The sequence below is a fragment of the Cryptomeria japonica genome, chromosome 5 (genome assembly GCF_030272615.1).
Source record: "Cryptomeria japonica chromosome 5, Sugi_1.0, whole genome shotgun sequence".
NCBI lineage: Eukaryota > Viridiplantae > Streptophyta > Pinopsida > Cupressales > Cupressaceae > Cryptomeria > Cryptomeria japonica.
In genome coordinates this window covers 477816657-477842798 of record NC_081409.1, presented here as the reverse complement: position 1 = coordinate 477842798, position 26142 = coordinate 477816657, and the positions used below count along the sequence as shown (strand labels likewise).

General features: G+C 37.7%; 1 protein-coding gene across 5 annotated transcripts in view; it reads left to right on the top strand.

The window, feature by feature from the left end:
• LOC131049801 (uncharacterized) overlaps nucleotides 1-26142 on the top strand; it is a 58773-nt gene that overhangs the window by 16508 nt on the left and 16123 nt on the right. For 3 of the 5 annotated variants that reach the window (XM_057983875.2, XM_057983890.2, XM_057983882.2), the window contains exons 5-7: nucleotides 20501-21510; nucleotides 21626-22886; nucleotides 23055-23109. In XM_057983875.2, the coding sequence (XP_057839858.2) occupies nucleotides 20501-21510; nucleotides 21626-22802 (2187 nt within the window). In that variant the 3' untranslated portion in view covers nucleotides 22803-22886; nucleotides 23055-23109. Of the gene's footprint in view, nucleotides 1-20500; nucleotides 21511-21625; nucleotides 22887-23054; nucleotides 23110-23505; nucleotides 23587-25505; nucleotides 25655-26142 lie in introns of all 5 variants that reach the window. The other 2 variants (XM_057983906.2, XM_057983898.2) reach the window with 2 other exon arrangements.

Here is a 26142-nt window from a genome sequence, read left to right as displayed (position 1 = left end):
AAGGGGGCGGTTTTGTAACTTAAAATGCAAACTATTAGAATAATTAATTCTTTTAGTCAGTTACCTTTTTGTTCTATTAATGGTCATTTAGTTAGTCATTTAGCTTTTTAGTTCGTTATCTTAGTTGTTGACTTATTTAACTTTTGTTTAGTCTTTTAAGTGCAACTATTGCTTCTTTTATAAGAACGCATAGTTTGCTTTTTAGTGTTTAGGCTTTTAGTTAGCGTTTTAGCTTCATGTTGAGGCTTTAGATTAACGGTTCGTCTTTTTAGAACACCGCTTTGTAATTCCTTTATATATGGTTGTATATTCATAATTATTTATCCGATTATTCAAGATCATTCAATTATTTTTCACAAACCACCAGCTTTCATAAGGTGATAATGCACACAAGCATGGTAAATGGCTAGCTGAAGGAAGGTTACTCATGTCAAGTGTTGTGTGCTGAATCGTTGGATCATCATTGGATTGCCATTTACGCCTATGCAACCTATAGGGGAAGTATTGGTTCATCCTTCGCTCTCCTATAGGGGAACCAAAATTTTCCTCTTTTAAAGGCATTTCTGGTGCAACACTGAGCACAACCATATCCTCAAACTGCCTTGACGGTAGGAGGCATACAAGCTAGTCTGCACAACATTTGGCATTACATTTGCCAAATTAGCAATAAAGTACTTGTGAATTTTAGCTTTTGAGGGAGTGAAGGGGGTAGGGAGGAACCTGCAACTCATAGACCATTTTCACCATGTAATGCTTTAACGAATTTTAAAGTGGACTTGACAGTTAAAAATTGCACTCAAGACAGTTTTGAGGTACATTGCCATGCATGTAAGGGTTGTGAACCTTATGAGATCGCCTACAAAATGTCATTCTGAAATTAAACAAGCACCCAACCAGCACCCAAAACACACACCTAGTAACCTAGAGCCAAACAACAGGGATTTACTGATCCAACATAACACAAAAAGTATTCCACTCAAGCAATTCTAAGATCTGCTTCCCCTACGTATCATCTAACATGATGGAGGTGCTTGACATGATTTGCACAAAGGGAAATTAAAACCCATGTTTTGCTACCTTAGAGAATAATGACCATTGAATAGTCTGCATGCTGGTTTTTGGGAAGAGGGCTGCATGTACTCAGAAAAGAATGTAGAATTCTTGTTTCTTTCTTAATGAAACCTCCTAATCCTTCAACATGGGATAACAGTATTAACAGGTGTGTGTGTGTGTGTGTGTGTGCATGCGGGCGTTTGTGCTATATTAATATATGTTATGTATATTCTAGTAATTATTGTGTGTAGAGTATTGTACATTGTAATGTGCCCATTTGGAAATATATTTTAATAATAAATAATAATAAAAAAATTAAAATACAAAAGAATAAAAATAAAAATATAAAATAATATAATTAAAATTTGATTAAAGTTTTTGAATGGTCAAAATGCATTAAATGATAAGTTGATAGTCCCCCAAATATGAGGTATAAAAGGGAGAAGAGAACTCATTTGAAGGGGGGATAATTTGGGAATCAGAAGTGTAGATCTGATTTAAATACTAAGTGCAGATCTGATTGTGAAAGGTTGTGCCCCTTTCAAAGGGCAGAAATAGTGAAGAGTTGCACTCTTTCAAAAGGTGCTAATGGTGTAAGGGTGTCTCTTGCCAAAGGGCATACATGATAAAGAGGTGTGACCTCTCCCTCACATTGAGAGATACAAAGGAAAGGAATCAAAAGCATCCAGCGACATCACCATTGATCAGATCAGATCAGAACTGTTATCAAGTTACAGGCAGTAACATCCTTGTTATTGGTTGGTATGCATGGGGATGTGCTTAATATGTATGCTTAATATATGAAGCCTGATAATGTTCTTATGCAGAATTTAGTAGTAATATTAATATAGACTGCAATACGTATGACAGTCATACTTAATTACATATTTATTCATAATACATTAGAAGTTAGTGTACTCATATTTATTCATAGGAGTAATTCCTCACAAGGTAGGTAAAAACACAGAGCAACAAAAGCACAGTAAAAACCCCGAGGAATAGTATTCTTTCAGCAAAGAACAAGGAGAAACCTATAAAATTTATCCTCAAAATAAAAGACTCCAAACGAAAGAAACAATACAATCATTTTTTCTTATGAGATCTATAAGAACCATATGCTTTCTTGAGCTTTTTTGAGAAGCTTTCTTTCCCAAAATAGGAGTCTAATCAACAAAGGTTTTATCCTCAACAAAACCTGACAAATAATCCTAAGATAATGGAGATTTTTGAGGAGAGTAAACCACATTCTGAATCTCATAGAATTGTTGATGCACTGTATCAACAAAGTTGGATTGAAGGTCATGTAATCTGGATCTCATAAGCTATAGCTTCCACGGGAAAAGAAGCCAAACTAGACGAAACAAGTCTTGCTCTAGAAGTTGGGGTCAATCATACCACTTTGGAGAAAAGAGGCAGGGATCATGCTGGAGGAACCTGCACAGAAGTGGATGAAGGGTGCCTTTAAAGGAAGGCTCTCTGAAGGAGAACTTGGAGGAGAAGTAGTCGGAGACTTCCCTGGAGAAGTTTGAATTGGAGCAACCAAAACCATATTTGAAGAATCACCGTTAACAGTAACTTCAACCAGTTGGTATCTGGAAGAGCAACCAAAACCTTATTTGAAGAATCACCATTAACAGTAACTTCAACCAGTTGGTATCTGGAATCTCCATTCCACCAATTAAAGGAAGAGCCCCTCATTGCCCTCACACTCAGACAATCTTTAGTCAAATGCCCATAGTTGAAGCAAGATTGACAATGAAAAGCCATCTTTTCACAGTCCAGAGGATGCTCTTAGAATCTATCTTCTACTTGGAGCATAACCTCCCATAGGAGACAGTTTGACCAATTCATTGCTACCAATAAATGAGCATACCCAGGGCATTTCCAACCATAAGAATACTATTAAGAATCTAAAAGTGAAGTGAGAGACTAGGCATACACACCCAAACAGGAGGAAGGGCAAATGAAGCAAGCTAGGGGAAAAATCAGGGAACCATGGCTTAACAAAGAGCCACAAAATCAGGGTCCTCTTAATCATACACTGGAACAAACTAAAGCTTAGAGCAAGGTCCCATGTTTTTGCATAGCTTATTTTGTTTGGCAGACACTGCTCAAATTTTCTAGGAGCCTTTTGTGGAGCTAGTTGTTCCATGACGTTTGTATTTTTTTGCTTATCTCATCATTTGTTTTAAATTACAAGTTTTTTACCATATAAATTAAAGAAAAAAACAAATTATTTATAAGCCATTCACCATTCATCTGCTTGACTAAGCAACAGCTCTCCATTTTCATGTTGTCATACAGAGATTTTTCTTTTTAGTTTTCTCTGCAGCTTCAAGTTTTTTGGTGTTGGAGTAACCAATAATCATGCCTCTTTTATCAGCTGCATATTTAACATATTTGAATACTGCATCAAATCAATGCTGTAGGTTGCAAACACAGAAGCAATTAACAAAATTCTCCCTGTTTTTCTTGATCAATTACAGCAAAGGAAATATATTCTGTTACAAATGCATGTACAGCAAAGCAAATAAATTTTGTTATTAAATCCCTTTCAAGACTGCTCATGAAAGATTGAAGTAATGTCTACTGCTCATAAAAATGCTGCTAATATTCTAGAAAGACCTTGAACATTGTGTTCCCAGTGACTATTAAACTATGATCACTTGAATATTAAAACAAACTTAAATATGTACTAATTCCACCAGGATCAGTGATATCCCCGACCTGATAACTGGCTGGCACTTTCAGATAGCAATCAAAGCAAAAACAGTGGGATAGAAAAAATCCTAGTTAAGATTTGTTAGAATGTGGCTTATTTATTCACATTTTCATCAAAATATCAAGTAAAACTGTAAAACCCTAGACACATAAGTGGGCATCAATATTCACTAAGCTCGACTACATAAAATGCAGGTGCTCTTCTGTCATCTGGTTGTGTGCCAACAGTCATCCGAAAGGTGTGAAACAAACGTGTATTTGGTAATATATATAAGTAGGTTGATCACAAGCTGGCCTGATTTGGTCATATCCAGCAACAAATAAGGTACAAGAGATTAAATTGATTTTGTGCCTTTACCTTGTTTAGGTATGGAAGATTCATGGAAAAGGTTGTGAAGTTTTAGTCCTTTTCTTGCAATCAACTCCCCAAAAGAATCAAAAGACATGTCATTTTTATCATGAAAGAACACTGGTAGGCATTCTAAAATTACTTTGACTCTTTATTCATATTTGAAACAAAGAACATTAAAACATGTAGACAATTTAGGAGCTTCCTGAATAGTTTTCACTCTTGTTTCAGTCATAACATATTTACAAAAACAAAAACGTGCTGTGATTAATTTATATTTTCAATTATAAAAAGTTTAGTGGATCGAACTCAAAACTAGTAATGCATAACACTGATCAATCCAAAACTACTGACACTATAAGCAATCTATTCTCCATGTATTCCAAAGAACCAAGTGATCATATAAGGCTGACTTAAAGTTTTGGACCTTTGGTTATGTGAGTTGAATTCTGCTGCACATAGTTGTGCCCATGCAGCACTGTAAGGCCGTGTTTAGGCTGCAATGAGTTGTGTAATCTGGAGTTCAGAGTTTGTTGGTTAATAGTCAAGACACAATGTAAATAAATTTTAACATAAAATTTGTTCATCTAGAAAAGCATGTTTATAACTTCAAATTTGTTTAAAATTCTTTTATGCCAATCAAGTTTTGTTTAACTCTGCATATTCTGTGATTAAGTTACATACTTCCCAAATGAACTCATAAGATTAAGAATACATAGAGTGACATACATACATACCCAAATGAACTCATAAGATTAAGAATACATAGAGTGACATATGAGCAAAGTATATAGACAGGAAAAGAAACAGAGAGTATGAAATCTGAAATTCAAATTACTTAATTTTCCTTTTTCTGTTTTTAATCCAAAAATTGGTTGAATGTGATAGAATTGCAAACTGAATTTAAACTTAACCATCAAACAGTGAAAGCTCAGGCACTACACATCATGGAACTAACCAGTAATAATAATAATCTTACATTGCACGGTGTTTCAGGGATGGCAATATATATATATATATATATAGAGAGAGAGAGAGAGAGAGAGAGAGAGAGAGAGAGAGAGAGAGATGACAATAACTGATAGCAGCAATATCAATATATTAATAAATCACAACAGCAGTAGTATAACAGCATAATAAACTTCAATAGAGTAGTATAACAACAGTATAAACTATAAAAAAACAACAAAATAATCATGAGATCCATGACAGTAGTATTAACCAAAGTTTGACAAATAAGACTCAGCATATTTTGACTCAGTCTCGGGGCTCCCCAAAAAAAAAAATCCCGTAGAGTTATACCAAATAATAAATTAATGCATATTACAACATTTTGATTTTACATCTAACTCGTATCTGGTCTAGTGAAACCGAGGAGAGGTCGTAATAATCGCATTTGAATCTTTGGTATTGATAGTATGATACTTTATCATTGATCAATAATATTATGACAGTGACAAAATTAGTTGTCTAAGTTCTCAATTCTGGTCTCCACTCCCAAATCCTCTCATTGTTATCAAATTTCTTATATGACAAGAGATCCCAACAATTAGTGGGGGTTTGAGAGTGCAGACCCTAATGGGTTTGAGGGGCAGAAATGATAAGTAGCCCAACGTTGATTGAAAAGATGAAGCAAAAAAGATGTTTGATTGTTAAAGTAACTCAAAGTCCCAAACATTAAAATACAACAATCTATGAGACTAAGCCTCATTCGAGCTATCAATATCCAAAGATTCAGAACCATTTGCATCACTATCACTCTCTCTTTGAATTGGATCATCCAATGTTAGCTTGACCATTCCTGATTGTGGACCCCCATGACACTTTAGAACCCGATCAGTTTTAAAAAATGTTTTTTTTAAAAATTTTTTAATTGACAAAACGTCTTTCAGCTGTGGGGGATGCCTGGCCGTCCCTGACTGTTGTGAGGATGGCCAGTTGTCTCCTCTCGTTTTTGGGATGTGTTGTGACCATTTCACACATCGCCCCATTGAAATGGGGACCCCCTCATTTTGCTCGGTTTTGCCTGTTCTTCTCTCTGCTTTTAGGGTTTTGAGTAAGTGAGTGAGTCGTCTGGACTAGGGCTAAGCCTTAGGGTTTCCTGTTGATATTTTCAAGCCGAAGTCCAGTCAAATTTTGAAGATTATTGAGCATCCTCGCGTGAATTGCAATTTTGAAATAGGATGAGTCTGTCAGGGTGTCAGGTGTGTCTGACTAGGTCCAGTAGGAATTTTGAAAGCCAGTTCAAGTTTTACCTAAGTGTTAAATGATGGAATTGTGCAATCTTGTCCGGGTGAATTTTTGACCAAATTTTGGAAAGTTTGATAAGTGACCCCTGGCCTTGGAGATGACTTAATTATGCCTTGTGAAGTGACTGAAAGCCTAAATTCTTGATATTTTGGCCTATAGAGGCAAAATCGCTCCTGTCCTTCAGTCAAGGACCAGGGCGAAATTGGTATTTTATGCATCTTGGTTATTGACTTGTTTCATTTGTCTTGTGCAGGGTCGCCAGGAGATGCAATCGAGCATAAATTGAAGGTTTTGAAGATTTTTTGAGACTCAAAATGGCAAATTTTTTTAAGTTTAAGTCCAAATCGCTCCTGTCCCTCTCCCAGGGACCAGGGCGAAATAGCTTACTTAGGGCCTTTTTGGCCTTACTTGATCAAATTGAAGTGTCAAGGACGCAATAAGGGGTGAAATCAACATGATGGAGTATTTAGACTTAGTCGTTTGCAATGAAAAGTTGAACATTTGACCTTAAGGACACAAATCGCTCCTGTCCCTCACTGAAGGACCGGAGCTTGTTTCTCAAAGTTGCACTGTCCTTGCAGGGCCAAGACAATTTTTTGATTCGAGGAGATCAAGGAGGACATGTTTCATCCATTGAAGATAATTTGAAGTAATTTGCAAACAAGGAAATGTGCTAAAATGACAAAATCGCTCCTGTCCCTCACTGAAGGACCGGAGCTTGAACACCAAGTTTGCCTTATTTTTGCAGGATTAAATGATTTTCGCGATTTGGAAGAGATCAAGGAAGGTACGTTTTGCCTATTGAATATAACTTGAATGGACCCCGAAGGAGAAAATTTACCCAAAAAGTCAAGTTCGCTCCTGTCCCTCTGTCAGGGACCAAGGCGAATTTTAAAGATAGCTCCTGTCCCTCTCCAAGGGACCAGAGCGATTTTCTCAAAGGACAAGTTTTGGACCAAGGAAAAGCGAATTTCAAGCTAGAGATGAATGAAGGGCGACCCAACCAATCCGTCAAAGATGAATTTTGAAAGTTGGCGAAACACAATTGAGCTAATAAATACAAAATCGCTCCTGTCCTTTAGTCAAGGACCAGGGCGAAATATACATTATCTAGCATTCCCTTCCGAATTTGGTTAAGTCCAGGCCAAAGGGCAGGATGGTAAAGATGTTTGGAATGCCTCAAAAAAGAACGAAGTTGTAAATAACTCGAGAACTTGATGAAATTGCCCAAGGCGCTCCTGTCCCTCTCTAAGGGACCAGAGCGATTTTCTTAGAGGACAAGTTTTTGGCGAAGAGGAAGAAAGTTTTAAGTTTGAGGCAAATAAAAGAAGGCGTAGTCGTTCCATTGAAGATAATTTTGAAGGTTGCAAGACGCAAAGTGAAACATATTTTGTCCTAGGCGCTCCTGTCCCTCTCCAAGGGACCAAAACGATTTCCTCATGAAGCAAATTTCCCACAAAGTTAGAACAAGTTTCATGTTGGAGACGAGTGAAGGGGAGCATAATGAATCCATTGAAGATAGTTTTAAACGTTGGCAATGAATGACTTAGCCTATAGAGGTAAAATCACTCCTGTCCCTCTGCCAGGGACCAGGGCGAAATATAGATTATCAAGTCGTCCCTTCCAAGTTTGGTCGGATCCAAGCCAAGGCACAAGGTGGTGAAGATGTTGGAGGTGCTTCGAAGGAAAGCAAGGTTACAGAGACCACGAAAAGTGATGAGAAATGACTAAGGCGCTCCTATCCCTCTCCAAGGGACTAGAGCGAAATATGCAAGTGTGTCCAATTTTGAGGTGTCACTTCCGTTTCAAACGTTCAAGAAGGAGTAAGAGACACTATTTTACATTTTGAAAGCAATTGAAAGTTGATATGATCAAGGATTAGCACAAGGAACAAAAGTTCGCTCCTGTCCTTCACTGGAGGACCAGGGCGATATTCATTGAAACAATCATTTCCTTCCTAGACCACGTCAAGGCAAGGACATGCAAGATCGAAAATGTCTTTAGGAAGATGATGAACAAGGGGTTAACGTCGAAAGTCAACAATTTTGAGCTCAAACACAAAGTTCGCTCCTGTCCCTCTCCCAGGGACCAGAGCGATATTGTTAATATTCCAAAATCCTCCCATGATTAGGCGCCAATATTTTCGAAATGCATTAAATGCTAAAAATCGATAAAACTTGAAATATTTAATTGAATTAGCATTTAAAAATAGCGCATGAGGCATTTAATGATTAATTTAGCCTTTTTAAAAATCGAAATTATTAAATACAAAGGCATTAAAATTAATTAATTATTAAATTAAATAAAAAGAGGGCGCTTGGGTTTTATTTTAATGTTTTTACAAAAGTCGGCCTCCTCTTTTTATTTAAATTTTGTTATTATTTGCCTTATTTCCAAGTCGGCCGATAGGGATTGCAAAGAGGTGAGCGCCTATATAATGAAGGTATGTGAGCATGTTTTAACCATCATTCAATCATTGTTCATATGCGATTTGGAGAGGCGAATAAGGAAGTGCGAGATCTCATCAAGAGGAGTGCGAACTTTGTTTATGGTGGAGCGAATTTGCCCTCAAGGTGGTGAAGTTAATAAAGGAGACGCATTTGCTAGAGGAAGCTCATGTTGAAGACTTCAATCTTCATTTTGCCTAGGCGAATTTCCTAATTTTGCATCCTTTTGTTAGAGTTAGCTCTCAAAGTGAGGTATGGCGAAATTCCCTTGTTCAAATTTTGAATTTTAATCGTCCTAGTCTCAGTCTCGAATTTTGAATTTTGAAATTTTGAATTTCCAGTAGCTCAATCGTATTTAGGAAATGATAACTCAAAGACTTATCATGAAGTTTCCTAAATTCTATCTTTAATCTAATCTATATTTCTATATTGCAAAATCTGTTACTCATTATGAAATGTTGTGTAGGTGTCACGATGGCGACCCTGAAGGTAGGAGCATCTACCAGTCGTCCAGCCCTCATGAAGGAAGATCAAAAGAATGAAGAATTGGAGACCAAGATCGTGTCTAAGTGGAGCAACATTGGAGATACTAACTTGGGAAACTTCAGTGTGAAGAAGTTTCGAGAGGTCCCTTACATTGGCAAGCCATCACCTGTCGCAAGGAGAATAATTGAAAGTGGCATTATCAAGGCGGCCGGCTTCCCTCCAGCAGTCCAGTGCCATGAGTTGATGATCGAGTGTGCTCGCCATTATGATCCACAGTCCAGATCGATAGTGTCCAAGGAGGGAGACACTTTTGCTTATCTTTCAGAGGAGGCTATCAGTGAAGCTCTTCACCTGCCAGAACATAAAGATATGATTTATAAAAGCTTAGAAGGAGCCAGGTCCATGTATGAAGATGATCCAGACACTTGCTTGAGCATCATCAACAAGAATTGGTTACTCAAGAGTCGTCGTCGCCTGAGCAAGATTCCGAACACACCACATAGGATCGACTTCCAGGAGGAGTACAGAGATTTGATAACATTACTCAATCGAGTTACAGGGGCTCCTCAAGCCTTCTATTTTGAGAAGTGGATGTTCTACTTCATCCAAGTGATAGTTCAAGGAAAAGGAACAATTCATTGGGCTAGAATGATTAGCCATTGCTTGGACGTGCAGTTAAGGAGACTGAAGGCTACCAAGTCCTTCCACATGAGTTCATACATCATATATGCCTTGATCAGGAGTTTTGAATATGCAGGATTACCTCACAAAGGAGTGATCGGGAGAGGGCCCAGGGAAGTCAGAGTTTGTGATTCCTATGTTCATTTGCATCATCCTCCAGGAAGTGACTACAAGTTAGTCAATGATACCTTCACGATGAACATCACCAGGACATTGCAAGGCGGGATTCACAATCGGCTATCTCAAGATGCACAAGAGCTTGTAAAGAGGTACGGTGCTTGGTTCATCCAATTTCAGAAGTTTACATATATTAGAGTTCATGGATGTCCTTCACCTCCCTACATGTTGCTGAGATATCCGACAGACAGAATAGTGTTACTTGAGGTAACTAGACAATTGGCAGCGTATGCAAAGGCATTCAGACACAGGCATGGAAATGGAGTTCCTGTTCCTATCATACTAGGAAATTCAGTTGAGGTATGTCCTAATGCTCTAGCCATGGATGATGCAGAAAAGGAGTTAGCTTTATATTCATTTTCATTCTTTGCCATGAGAGAGAATTTTGATCCTTATGGGTATATAGAAGAGACAGTCGGAAGGAAATACAGACATGAACCTCAGGTAGAGGACTTTGTGATGAATCTCTCAGATGATCTTGAAGTGAAAAGAAAGATGCATTCCAGATTGCCTTTAGACTTTATCAGGAAATGCAAAATTTACAGAGTGGCCGACCAAGCTCAGGACAGTGGCAGACATCTCCAATCATCTTATGATCGAGAGAGCAAAGCAGTGAAGCTAGATTGGAATGAACCTGAAATTTTGGATCTAGATGCCTTGATGGCTCCAGTTTTGTCTTGTACTCGCAGATGGGTTGATGTGCAACATCAAAAGTTGAGAGAGCAAGGCATATCTATGACTTTTACTTTGGAGGAAAGGCCATCCGAAGGAGGAGCAAGTGTAAGTGAAGGTAATCCTAATCCTAGAAACACAAGTGAAGGCAACCTTCGAAGCGTAAGTGAAGGCAACCCCCATCCTAGAGGCTAAAAGAGAAAAGAGAGACCCGAGAAAAGAGAATCCTCCAAGAAGAAGCAAGAAGCCAACAGAGATCGTTCATTCGGCACATCTTCTCAACAAGAGAAGAGGACACTTGAAATGGAGGAATCTATGGAATCAATGGTACAGAACAATAAACAGGAAGAAGGACGGGCACCTCAACGTTCATCAAGCTAATCTCTCCGAGTTAATGAGTTACATGAAGACAAGAACGATGACGAAGTGATATCTCCTCTCAGAGAAGGAGAAACATTGCTTAAGGAGATACAGGTTAGAGAAACAAGATCTGCCATTCCAGATTGGTTAAAAGAGAGACTAACAAGAGTGATTGTGATCGAGGACGAGGATAATGTGATTGATTTAGAGAGCCTTGTTGGAAATTTTGAGGAAGTGACAGAAAAGAGGAAGTCTACTAAGATGTCCAAGGTGATCAGAGATGAGACAGGATCCAGGAAATTGCAGATAGCTACACCAGCAGTGGACAAGTATGAAGGTGAGATCCTCGCAGAGGAATATGATGTAGAGACATTTGAGCTTGGTCCACTCACAGCCGAGCAGACGTTGGATGATGCCACTGATTCATTTGAGGCACTTAAGGACAAGCTTAGAGAAGAAATGGAAAAGAATAGGAAGCTTGAGCGAGAGGTCCGTGCTTGGAGAGGCTACTTTAGTCATCTCAATCAGCCTTTGAGACGTCAGGATCCAGCAGTATCTCCTGCACAGGCACTTCCCCTTGAATCAGTTGGCGAGGCAGAGAGAGTCAGGAGTTTGGTTCAACTTATGAGCTCTTGGATTGACAAATCCCATACAGTTGCTATTGAATTTGCAACAAGGATGATGCAGACCATTCACCGAGCTATTCAGGTTCTTGAGGTCATCCACAACCTAATGATAACTGTAGCTGCTTTTGCTCATACTAAGGATGTTATCATTCCTGTCCTGCAAGTAATCAGACAAACATCAAGGAAGGTCTTAGCACAAGAAAAGATAATAGATGGAGGACCTCATAGTTTACTCCAATGGTCAACTTTACTCTAGATGAAGGAAGTTCTTTTTGAGGATATCAGTAACAAATGCAATCAGGTTGAAGAGATTATCCATCCGATCCAGGACAAAGTGTTTGAAGTATTATGTACTATTCTTGGCAGGAGGATTGCAGTTGAGACAGATGTGGATTTGCAAGAATTAGAAGAAAGAGTCAAGGTCATCTTTTGCAAAGATGAGAATGTTATTACAGATGAGCAACGGGATCGGATGTTTGCCACCATGCTCCTGATTGAGAAGATCAAAGAACTTGAACCTGGATGGGACACTGCTCTGCTCAAGGCTTTCAATCGGGTCATACACTTGGAGGAACGAATGAAGAATCTTCCCGAGATTCCAATTGCTGAGATCGAAGGAATCGTGTCTAGATTCATTGCATATGCTAAAAAGGAGCATTGGAAAGGGAATAAGATTCTAGAAGAAAGGTTGTTATAGATGATGTGGCACCTTAATTGTCATTGGTCTATGTTTCCTAGATTTTTGTGCCAAATTTAATATTTGGCTATGCATTTAATGTTGTGCAATAAAAAGGGAACTTTTGTAATACAACCGTAATTAGGGTTTAGGTGTCATAATCTTGGCCATTGATCTTCTTTTGATCTGGACCGTTCATTGTAATTGAGGATGCTATTTATACCCTCATTCATTTTCATTTTGAGATAGATAGATGGGAGAAATTAGAATTAAGAGAGAGAAATAGGAAATAGTTAGAGTTTTTGAGAAACAAGTTATTTTGTAGCAAGATTGAGCTTTGAAGAAGGAATTTCAAACAATTGTTGTTTATGATGGCTTTGAGATCAATAAAATATTGAAGTTATGGTGTTTTATTGCAATTCTTGTGGTTATCTTCATGGTTGTTTATTCTCTTGAATCATTTTCAGTCAAAGTAGTATTTAAGTTTGAAGGACTAAGTGTTGGGCTTGATCTTTGGTGAGATTCACATTCCAAACCACTAGCTTCTTACTGATTGTAAGGACGCCTTGTGTGGTCGACTGGAAATATTTGGATTGCATAAACCTTCATTCATTATTGAGTCATTGATATGTACCTTCATGGTAGTGCCTATGATTCTTGATGATTTGAAAATCATTATTCACCTTAGAAGATCGCATCAGTTTCAGTAAAGTTGTAATTCCTTGGCAATACTGAAGTTGGTAGAATCTTGCCAAGTCTAGCCTACATTGAGTCATTCTTAGGATTAGATTAGAGTTTATCTCTTGCAAGCCTTACCCTTTTGATCTTTTTTGGAATTCATTAGTATTAGGAAATCTTGTTCCTGCAATTCGGATACGTAAGTCCCCTTGATGAAACAGCAATCACAACGACCACTGGTGCTTATCCACACGTAGAGACCCTACATAAAAGAACATTGGAGTCACCCTGATTGATCCTTTTTGCGACATCTTCAGCAATCAGAGACTTCTTTCAAGAGAGGATAAGGTACCCTTGGGTATTTTATTCTGTGTATGATTGTGTACAAAATACACGTCAACAGGATGGTTCTTGTGTTTCTCAAGTATGCCAAGCATCTCATCTATATGCTTCAGATGGTTCTCCCATGTCTTACTGTAAATCAAAATATCATCAAAGAAAACCAATAGAAATTTCCTCAATTGTAGTGAATATTTGATTCATGCATAATAAGTACACTGCACCCTGAAGCCCATCAATCAACTCATCGATCTTGGGTATGGAGTAGCAGTTTTTGATTGCCCTTTTGTGGAAATTGTGGGTGGGCTGGCTCCACCATCAATTAGAACTGTCACCCTTTGTCCTTGCAAGACCCTCTAACAAGGAAGACATGATATCTAGGTGCCCTTGATAGTGCTGCAAGTGTACCTCCTGGATGCCCTCCTCCTTTGCCCTCATGCTCAACCTCATCCACAACTACCTTAGGGTCAGGTTCATCATCCTCTGTATCTTCATTGGAGACCACCTCTATATGGTGTATTTGGCCCTTTCCCAAGCACATGTGGTCTGGCTGCCATGGCTCTCCACATGTGAAACAGCTTCTCCTTCCGAGTTCTTTCTTGGATACCTCAATTTGGTTTGGCTTTGGGATTGATGCCTTGGGGGGACACGTCCTCTTCTAAGGAGGCCTCTTTGGCAAAATAGGAGGTGCCTTTTTGGCATAGAATCTGTCCTTAGCCACTGAATCCTCTAAGTTTAGAGCTCTCTTGATAGCTTCTTTGTAGTGTTCACCCCTGATTTCTTTTTTTGAAATAGGTGTTTGCAAATTTGTAAACAATGTGAAATGGTTTGCTGATTGTTTGCTTTCAGACTTCATTCACAATGAAGAACATACATAGAATATAATGGTTGCAAATAAGGTAGAAACAAGTGCATTTAGTCAACTAGTTCACCATTTTTTATCAACCTCATTCAATAAACTGAAATCAGATTAAATAAAGTTCAGACCTGAAAATGGACTCTCTGGAATTTGCTTTAGTTTGCAGTAATAAACTCCTTGACATTAAGCATTACATCTATGCTAAGTCACAGGATATGGCGATTTTCATGGATGAGGTTCGAATTTAATCGAATTTCAAACTTCTATTAAAACAAATCGAATTTAATCGAATTTCCTCTATAAAGCACTGCTATCCGCCTCTAAACACAACTCAGTTGATCATGGGTATTCTTTGTATATGTTTTGTATCTATTGGGTCATGGGTGTCTGCAACTGCTGGGTCGCCCTCGGATTTTCTCCAACAAGGGTCGCTATTCTGATAATTTATTAGAAGTATACATATATTTAAAAATAAACAAAATTATAGAAGGCAAATTTTATCCGAATTTTTTTTCGAATTTTTCCCTTGTCGAATTTCATCCGAATTTCATGGCTGTCGAATTCGAATTCGAATTCGAACCTTGTGACTTAGCATCTATGGAACATTATATCATTAAAATACCTCTTATTGGAAGTCAAATTTGTCAATCTCAGGTCTGATATAGAGGCAGAAATGGAACAATTACCAACAAAGACTAAGCAAATTCTGACTGAAATATAGTTCCAAGTGGTTCCTATGATGCCAATATCACCCCCTAAACTTGCAATCAGGCCCTCTAAAACCACCCAGAAAAGAACAGCAGCAAGAAATACTCCTGTTATGATTGTCAACAACTCAGAGAACCTGCAAGATTCTCTGCTGTAGCAGTTCGCTGCACTTTTCCTTGGACGGATATCTTCATAACACCTCCAAACTCTCTCTAATCACCAGCAAATGTCTTCAAACTCTTGTAACCTCTTTACCCACACTAGACACCACAAAAAGTATTCAGACCTCCATAAATCACATATGAGTAATCATAGAGGAGTGCCCTGTTGTAAGCAATGCATTGAATCAATACCCAAATTGGTTTCTTTCAACTCCTCTGAGTTATGAGAAGGAATATGAAGAGCAATATCTCTGAAAAAGCATACCAGCACTCAGGAAAATCACAGAAACTCTACCAATCACAAACAGCACTTCAAAAAGACACACCACACACCAAAATCTGCAAACCCACTTCAAAAAGCTTTGAAGATCTTCATTCTAACTTTACCAAAATGATAGAAATCAGGAACTCTGTGAATACCAATGTGACCCCTGAAGTAGAATCTCTCCTTCCGGCTAGGGTGGATCTCTCACCACCGAAACCACCAAGCAAAGATGAGGGTTTTCATCCTCAACTAGCAGAAGATAAACATTGGAAGCAATCCAGCAGTATCCTGTTATGTTGTCAAAATATACATACATAAATTAGAGCTCAAACATGAATGAATAAGCCTCTTTTTTGGTTCCAACCCTTTTCCCTCCAAAACCGAAAGTTCAGATTCCCAGAAAAGTTCCAGTTTTTAAAGAGTTTTCAAATAAAACATTTTAAATTACTTTTGTCTCCTTATATCCCCTAGACATCCCCCTTTTTGAAACATATAATAAACCTTTTTAAAATATTAATTTCCTCCTCCTTAGGTGTTAACTTTTGGAGGCTAAAATATAGCATTATAAAAAGATAAATCTCTTAATCCTTGGCATCCCATTAAGACATAAAAGGCCCCCTTTTTTAAAAACCAAGTTGTGCAACTAGGCCAAGGGGTACAAATCACTTAAGTCAGAAAGCAACAATATTAAATACCTATGTGACAAAAGTCAAAATATATTTCTTTGAACATAATTAAATTTCACCCAACATCCAAGTATGAAATGTTACACAATTGGCGAAATAGAAGCCGGCCCAATTGCTAAAAATAGACACTTACCAAAAATAGCAACTGCTAAAAATAGTGTGTTCAAACACCAAACTGGCCCAATCTGAGATACATTGAAACATGCGATAAATTGTAAGTGCTAAAAATGGCCTTGGTAAAAATAGTAACTTACTAAATAGTAAGTCTCGGACAAGTTGTTTGAAATCATTCTAGAAAGTGTTGTTCATCTCCATTAATCCGCCTGAACAAACTGCAACATCAAAATACCCTTCTGATCTTGCTGACACCAACCCAGAAAGCCAACACTAGATGCACTACAAGAGAACCAGAAAATGGGGACATTACATTCTTGCAAAGAATTCAGATCAAAGGCACTTACCAACCCTTTGAGGGGTTCAGATAGGCCCTCTGCAAAGAGGACTATGAGTCTCCGTTCTATCACATCTAGAACCATCACCAAAATCCTTTGAAATTCTGCTACATAGTGTTCTATTGTGCCTTTTTGCTTCAGCTTTGCTAGTTCTATGAAATGAATCTTTGGATCCTTCCCATCAAACCTTTCTGTGAATCTCTAGCTGAATTCTTCTTAGGTAGTGATCGAATCGGGCCCTTTGGTCATTGTGCCATGATTCCACCATTTGTGCGTCACTCCTTCAAGATGCAAGGTGGCAAATTTTATGGCCTTTTCTTCAAGCATCAGATTCAAGAAGTAAATGTCAAAAGTTGGGGTGGTGATCTTTCCCAAGTGGTGTTGTATGTTCTTTTGGGGCTGCTCATCATACCTTATCCTATGCCCATTTCTTGTTTTCATCTCATAGTATTTTGTAAAAGACATGTCTCTTTGTATGGCAGTGCTTAGGGCATTGTACTCATCATGAAGTCTTGTCATTTCATCTCCTTGAGTAGGCTGCTCTTCCTCCAAGGGTGTTACTCCCTCCTTTCCCAGAAATTTTCTCTAAAGGTTCTTGGATTTAGGTTAGCTGAGCCCCTATCACCATTGGAGCTGCTCCATTCAATACCATTTAATACCATTTTGTACAAGCTTACCAGCACTCAGCTGCTGGTTTAGCCCTCATAGGAGCTGCAACCATGGTGTCCCTCACATTAGCCTGAAATTCCTTGCTTTTTCCCTTATGCATCCCCTTTTGAGACATCAGCATAGGGATAATTTTACTCATGAAAAACCTGCAACTAAAAATAGAATGATAAATCTGAAAGAATCAGAAGAATTATGGAGGGTTAGAGTTTCCATCCTAACCTCCTTGTGCATTCAGCAGGGGTTTCGTCCTGCAGATATGGCACCAAGAAGTTAGTCCAACAACATCCATTTCAGTGACTGGCCAAAGAGTATACATAAACGTTTCTTCCTATGGTGTGCAAGCAACAACATGGGGCTGACGCACAACTTGGGCTCCAAAAACACAATTATCAAAAATTAAAAATTATATTAAATAGCTACCGCTAATGGGTAGTGTTCAAAAACACTTTTGTTTAGCATATATTTGCAAGTTGGCTTCAATGATCTGGGTGTTAATTTTGTGGATCAGAATTAAAATTTATCTTGTTCTATGTATTATCTATCACTGAATTGTTGTATAAATCTGATTGTCTTCATTTATGTTGCAGGAGAGGAGGAGCATTTTTTATTTCAATGTCCATTCTCACACATTTCATTTGGTATATGTAGTGGGCTGGGTACGGTCAAGCGATGCCTTGACCGGCCATGTCTTTTGGACATGGCCGATCAAGACATCACTTGATCGTGCCCCCTCACGATGATAAATGTTTGAATGAGAGACTTCATTTATCTTAGCGAGGCTATCATGCATTAACACTCCCTCTTAGCTAGGTAAGATAAATGTAAAAGGTATTGGGAGCAATATTCATAAATCGTATGATGCTTATCTTGGGACCATAGTTTCAAGATGTGTATTGCCTCTGTCGGCGATTCTATTCACAAACTCTTGAGTGGATTGCCTCTGTTGGCGATTCTATCCATAAGCTCTTGTGTGGATTGCCTCAGTCAGCGATTCTATCCACAAGCTCTTGTGTGGATTGCCTCAGTCGGCGATTATATCCATGAGCTCTTAAGTGGATTGCCTCAGTCGGCGATTCTATCCATGAGCTTTTGTGTGGATTGCCTCAGTCGGCGATTCTATCCACAAGCTCTTACGTGGATTGCCTCAGTCGGCGATTCTATCCACAAGCTCTTATGTGGATTACCTCAGTCGGCGATTCTATCCACAAGCTCTTACGTGGATTGCCTCAGTCGGCGATTCTATCCATGAACTCGTGTGGATTGCCTTTGTCGGCGATTCTATCCACAAGCTTTTACGTGGATTGCCTCAGTCGGCGATTCTATCCACAATCTTGAGTTATTGTAAGATCGTCACCTTCCAATAACCTCAAAAATACAAGTGGAAATCATTTGGAAGTCGTCACATCCTTATGATTTACATAGGGCACATAAAATAATTATTAGTATTAATAATAATAATCAATATTTACAATTTTTACCTCAAAAGTGCTCAATCTTGATTAGTAAGCTCCCTCCCAATCACAAGGTATCTTGAGTTTCTTCTAGAGAACATAAAATTCTGAACATACGTTTGAATTTCTGACTTCAGCAAGGGACGCTTATAGTTTAAGTTTGAGAGGACAAGTTCTTGCAATGTGGCCATATTCGAGACTTTCAAGGAGATATCAATCTGATCTTAATCGGATCTTCCTTCAGGTGGTTAGGCTTTATAGAAGGAAACCTGGCTCTGATACCATGTAAATTTTGTGGATCAGAATTAAAATTTATCTTGTTCTATGTATTATCTATCACTGAATTGTTGTATAAATCTGATTGTCTTCTTTTATGTTGCAGGAGAGGAGGAGCATTTTTATTTAAATGTCCATTCTCACACATTTCATTTGGTATATGTAGTGGGCTGGGTACGGTCAAGCGATGCCTTGACCGGCCATGTCCTTTGGACATGGCCGATCAAGACATCACTTGATCGTGCCCCCTCATGATAATAAATGTTTGAATGAGAGACTTCATTTATCTCTCATTCAATCATTTATCTTACCGAGGCTATCATGCATTAACACTGTGGACATGACATGATAGGAGTATATTTGTGTTGATAAGAGAAGTTTTGGAGGTAAAATTTTGAGAAAAATATTAGGAGGGAAGGAGATGAGTGCAGCCATATGACATGTTTTCCATTATGCAGTGGCTGCATAATTTTTGTATCCCCTCTTTCCCCATTTTTCCGCAGCTTATTTTACATTGGATCATCTGTGTTGCTAAAATTTAAGCATCAAACCTAGATATGCAGTCACATGGGACTGCCATATTAGCATATGGATATAGAACTAAATTGTCTGACAACAAAGGCTGCCAAAACTTTGTGTTACATGCATGAAGCTCCACTAGGCTAGGCCAAAGGTCATAAAACGTGCAAATTAAAACCCTGAACAAAGTAAAATGACATGTCTTATAGGGCTTCCAAAGGCATCTTAAACTGAAGCAGAGTTGTGTTAAGAATTGACAGGGATGGCTCCATAGAAGGGCATGTGGAACCAGGTGAGCAGCTAGGGGGAGAATTGGAGTTGCAGAAGGCACCACTAGGGTTTACTAGGGTTTGGGTACTCTATTTTTTGGATTGTTGTTCCCACCTGAGGCTGAATCAACCTAATAAGCTCCCTGTCAAGAGGATGTTATCTTGAATTACGTTATACTGAAAAATGATTTTCTAAAATTTTCTCAAGGAATTGTTAACTTGTTTTGATGCATACTCAATGGTGTGGCTGTTTGTTGCATGACGAGTGTTCTTTTTCCTGTCTTGATTACTTTGTCACTTTTGTACTTATTTGGTTTACATAAATTACCTGAATCCAAAGCCTGTTTTTGTTCTGTTTACTCTAATAAGAAAGGTTGTCATTGTTGTTGTGGATTATGCTTCTATTTAAGATACAATTCATAATGGGTTAATAACTTTTTGCGCTTATGGTTTACCTGCATATTTGAACACATTGTGCACATGGTCAAGTTTTGTACTTTGATGTTGTATTCTAGTTGCATTTTGTAGTTCATATGTTTATGAATGGCTTGTAAGGAAACAATAAATGTATGGCTAGTGAACATTAATATGTTAGAATGTAAGGATAAATTGGTTGATATTGCAAATCCATGGTTTTGAGATTTTTCCAATTTTTTATGGTTTATTCCAGGCTACTTGTGAGCTACCAGCACTTACACTTCCTCTCAAGATCAGGAACTTCTTCATGAACAAACCTGGAATTGTACCTTCACCAGCATTAAATAAAAATGCACCACGTTTTTATGTTCAGCTACCTGCTACCTTTGATTGTAAGTTGTTTATTGATCAAGCTGCCAAGAACATAACCCGTCTTGCCATCAGAAGATATATTGAGTTTATTCATGATATTTCTCATTGTTACTCCACACCAATTTGCAAAGCTATTCCTGCATTGTGTGATGGAAATATGAATGAAAGACCTCAGGAAAATGTAATCGAATGCTTGTCAAAGGAAGGCACTGAAAGGGAGAATGCTTCAGTACATGAACCAAATAACTGTCATAATGCTGACACTGTCAATTGTTTTTATAAAGGAAGTCAAGATCATTCAAGTAGTGGTAAGCATTGCAGTTCGCTATTGGATGTTGATACCCACCATTTTACTATGAATGATGGACATGAGTGGCAGCAACAGTGGTCAAATCATATTCTACATAAGGCATCTTACCATGGATCTGGAAAAGGAAGAACAGCTCTTCAGCTAGCGATCGCAACATGTGGGTACCAACTACTATGCTATCCACAGTTTGCTGAACTTTGCTGGGTTACTTCAATGTTGAAAGGTGGTCCCTGTACAACAATAGATGGGCCTTGGAAGGGTTGGCCATTTAACTCCTGTATTCTTGATACAAATAGCTCACTAGGAGAAACTCCAGCTGGAGACAACTGTGGTGAACTTAAGGATAGAGTATGTGCCTCTTTAGTGACAGGTCTGGTTGCGGTGGGTCTGCTTGCATATAAAGGTTTGTACAAAACAGGAAAGGAAGTTGCAAATGATGTAAGAAAGGTTTTGGAAGTTCTTTTGAGAAATATCAAAACAAAAATCCAAAACGGTAAAGATAAATACAAGTTTTCCCATCTATTATCACAAGCAGCTTCACTGGAGGATATGATGAATAGCTGGGCATATAGCATACAGAGGTATCTCTGCCCTTTACTTTTGTATTTAAATGAATAATTTTGATGTATAATTATATTGCAACAGGTTTCTTATGATATTTTTTCACTGTGCTTGGTTGTTTCTGTCTGTGTCTAGCTTGGAAGTCAATTCATGTACTTCCATAGGAGGTATGTCACACTCTAAAGAGGAAAATCAGGATCTAACTTTGCGTACATCAAATGGTGTTACCGCAGTCGATGCTGAAAAAGCAAATTCACAAACATTTGCTGATGCTTGTCCAGTGTCTGATGCGAATTACAAAAATGTTCTCCCAGGTGACTCTTCAGGTCCAAATGTTCCACCACTTCCAATACCTCTAATGCCAGGTAGTTCTGTTCCTGCCTCGAGAAACATTTGTATGGAAGGGCTATCAAGTCAAGGATCTTTCACAAAGGGTGTTGCTTTACCGGAGGATAGTTTGCCAGTCTTTCCAAGGGAAGCTGTTGTAAAGCATGATGTGAAAGAGAAAATATTGGAGAAGTCAATAAGTTTGAATATGCCAGCGAATGGGATAATTCTGAAAGATACCTTCTGTGATTATTCTGAAATCGGAACAAATGAGAGTTTGACAAAGCCAACATCAACCAACCATTGTTTTCATGACTCTAAAAATGCTGGGTCACAGTCCCATACTGGTTTAGGAGACATACAAGGTGTTAACATAGAGTCTATAAACAAAACAGATAAGAGTGATATCCTTTCCAGGTCTCAGGTGCAGTGTGTATATCATTGTTGCTTGGAGTGCATTCATTCAGTACTTTTATTGGTGAAACAGTTTTTGAAGAATTGCTGGAATGCAGAAGGAAATAGATCCAGCATAGATAGTGCTCATGATCTAGTCACTTCATGTACAGTAAACATACTTGCAGTTGTTGCTCAGTTTTGCATATTGGGGAGCAGAGATGAGCCAGGCAATAGAAAAAGTTTAGCTGAGGTTTTTGGTCAATTATCTTGCTCTTGTAAGGATATGACTGAAAATCAAATTAAATGTATACCATCTATAGGGGAGAGACATGACAGTGCAGAGGAAATTTTCAGAAGAGGATGTAAATGCCATGCAAGTCTGAGGAAAAAGAATGTAAGGTGGAAACATGACCCAGATGCTTATTGGCTGGAAGGAAACCTAGAATTTTTTGTTGCTGACCATATGTGCAATTTCAGTTTGAAATCACCAGATCAGACTCAGGACATTGATTTTCATTGTCAAACAGAACACTTGTGTTTATGCTATCTTATTCAAAAATTATCAAGCATTAGAAAGCCTTTACAATAGCTACCTTTTTAATGGTTTTAATGCGGGCTGAAGGTGGACGGCACATTGCCATGTCCTTGAGAGAGTGCTTTGCTCACAACACACGTAAGTATCCATTTATTTAGGTGCACAGAGCTGTGTAATAGTAACAATAACATTCCTATCTTCCTATTCCATGTTTCATTGTTTTCTGAATAGTTGTAGAAACAGCGGGCTTTACATATCTTCTTTAAAGAGATTAAAATTCTAATTTTATTGTGTTCACATGTCCAGATACTGGGCAAGCATTTTTGGCATATATACACATGGAAATTGATTCTTTTAACATGTAAGTATTTCGTAAACTCGACTTTCTATCATGTGTGTGGAAATTTTGCTTTCTATTGATATAGTTGGGATGACGATTCACTTAATTGAGTGCTAAGCTTCTGTGTAACCTGTAAAATAAAGCAACCAGGATAATTTTTGTGTACTTTTATATAATTTCATTTGCATGATCACTGTACATTGCTCTACCTCCTGTCCTGGTTTCATTGTTACAATGATATTTATAAGAGTTTTGTGGTGGTATATCATTCTTAACCTTTTGTTTTTATTGTTCGGTTGCCTCAAAAAAGGTTATTCTAATTGGATTATATTTTATTGATCAATGGTGTCATATATTCAAAATCTATGTATAATTTATTATATATAGATTTTTTAAAGCAACACTTTTTTTTTCCAGTGACTTTGCTGTACAAACATGATATCCAAAATAAGGAGCCAACTGTTCACGTAGACACCTTTTTGGACCAGATGAGATATTGTACGTAGCCTTAGTATGTTTCATATATCTAACTAGTTTAGTTATCAATTACAAAAACTACAAGCTAAAATCTATATCATAGCAAGTATATACTGCAAATTCACCATTGCCAACCTTGTGTATCTTTATGTAAGTGAAAGCAAATGTCATTTCAAAAACTTTATGAAGAGAACTCCAAGGAGCTTTAGGTTTTTTTTTTTTGTCATTTGCCTGGAATCAGTGAATTATCTGACCATTTCGTACCCATTCTAGGTTATGTATCCACATGTTATTGATTGGATTCTTGCAATATTCCATTTGCCTATATGGTCAAGTCTATAAAATTGATACAAACGATTAATAATAAAATAAATGATAGAAAGGAAAAGAAAATCAAATAGATACAGAAGGGCTCTTCAGAAATAAGTCAAAAATAGTAAGACTATGTTGCGTATTCACTGTTGCCAACCTTGTGTATCTTTATGCAAGTGAAAGCAAATGTCATTTTGGAAACATTCTGAAGACAACTCCGAGGAGCTTTAGCTTGTTTTTTGTCATTTGCCTGGAATCAGTGAGCTCTGTGACTATATTATACCCATTCTAGGCTTATGTATCCGCATGTGAATGATGGGATTCTTGCAATATCCCATTTATGTCTATATGTTTAAAGCTATAAAATTGGTACAAATGAATTATAATAAAACAATATTTGTTTTAAAAGAAAAAAGATTAAGAAGTGAGTCTATAGCATTATTTAATATTAATCATAGTGTATTTATTGTTTGATTTATAATGTTGATCTCATCATGGTGATCGAAAACCCAATTCATATAGATGACCTTGGGAATTAAAAATTAAAGTTATTCGCCTTATAGGTGACTTAATGTTATTTTTCCTGGTTAGGCTTACCTATCACCGCTAGAGTGTGAGGTTGAGACACATTACACCCACATGATATTTGCCCAGCCTTCGGGGGGATGTGCTGTTGGTGACACGAAGATTGTGTTACTAGGGGCACACAATAGTATTTAGGAACTTTTATATTTATTAAATTTGGATCTAGCGTTAATTTGTGAATCACTATTATGTCTTTAAAGAAAATTATTTTAGGTGTTGCATGTTGTGTCATGTGTTCCCCATCTGTACAAGTGGGCATGGCAAGGGCTGCTCTGTAATAAGTAAAAAAATGGTGCACTGGTCATTTTGTCTGAAATAAGTAAAAAAATAGCAAAAGGGTCCTAGATTTTAATGCGGTGCACAAGCATAGCGTGTTCGCCTTTTTATCTTTTTATTGATAGTGATTGAATATTTCTAGCGTGTTATGAGATTCTATTATTGTATAAAATTCAGAAACTACGAATTGTCACTGACATACAGGCACACAAGTTTTGAGCTTTTACTTGAGACCAACATGCCAATTATTTATTAGGAGGCCCTTAAGATAACAATTGATGTGCTCAAAGAGAGACTCGATGAGGTAAAGAAGGAAACCTAGCATTTTGGACAAATATGGTACTAATGCAGTGTTGATGATTATCTCTGGTACATCATACCCATTGATACTGCATTGATGCTTAGCTCCATGTGTGTATGCTATGTATGCAGAGTTGCATATATATATCTAATAGAATAGAATAAAAGACTTTTAACCTCCATGAGGCCAAGAATAGCATATGGGACAGAAGAACCCTTTGTTTATTATGGGACAGCAGAACCCTTTGTTTTAGCATTGTGAAGTGCGACCTTCTGAGATTTAGTTTAGTAATGAGCTCAACCATTCTGTCCACCCAATCTTCATGGAATAAATCTTGAAAAGAAGTCATTGTTAAACTGTTTCTGTAGTTGATTCTGATGTCATTGTATGTTTTGCAGTCTAAAATAAAGTGTTTTCCCATTTCCACAGACTATGCTGTGCTTAATAAAAAACCCTTCCTTTGCAGACTTTTTTTGGTCTTTTCCACCTCATTTTATATCAAAGATGACTCAAGTAAGTCCTCAGCTGCACAATGAGAATCTTTGATCTCCATGGGATATTGGCCACTATAAAGACCTTCTGCTGATAATCCATGCTGTGGTCAAATACTTCATGGTAATACTTTTTCTTTATCCCAACCGTCCTTTACTACATAGCCTTGTGATATTTCTCAATAATAAAAGTCTTAATTTCTTCATTATTATTAGGATGAACACTTGAATAAATGTGCCACTTGTTCATTCACCTACAATTTTGCATCATCCAAGTCTTCTTTCTTTCACCCAAGACATCTTTAAAAACAACATTGGGCCAGCGATTTGTTTCCATCTGCTCAACTTTTTTCAAATATCTTATAAAAAGATGCATTGTAGCAATGGCTTCAATAGGAATTTACCTGTTTCAGCTAGAAGAATCTCATAGGGAACCGATGCTTTTAGCTTGAATTTGCTTATAATCAAGCGTTTTTGAATTCTCTCTATCTTTGACTACTTGGCATTATAAGTACTAATAGCCTGAATTTTGCACCCATAAATCACCACTGGAATTACTAATAGATCAAATAGAATGTGGATAGTTTTCCAATCCCTAACTCTGTCTCTCTG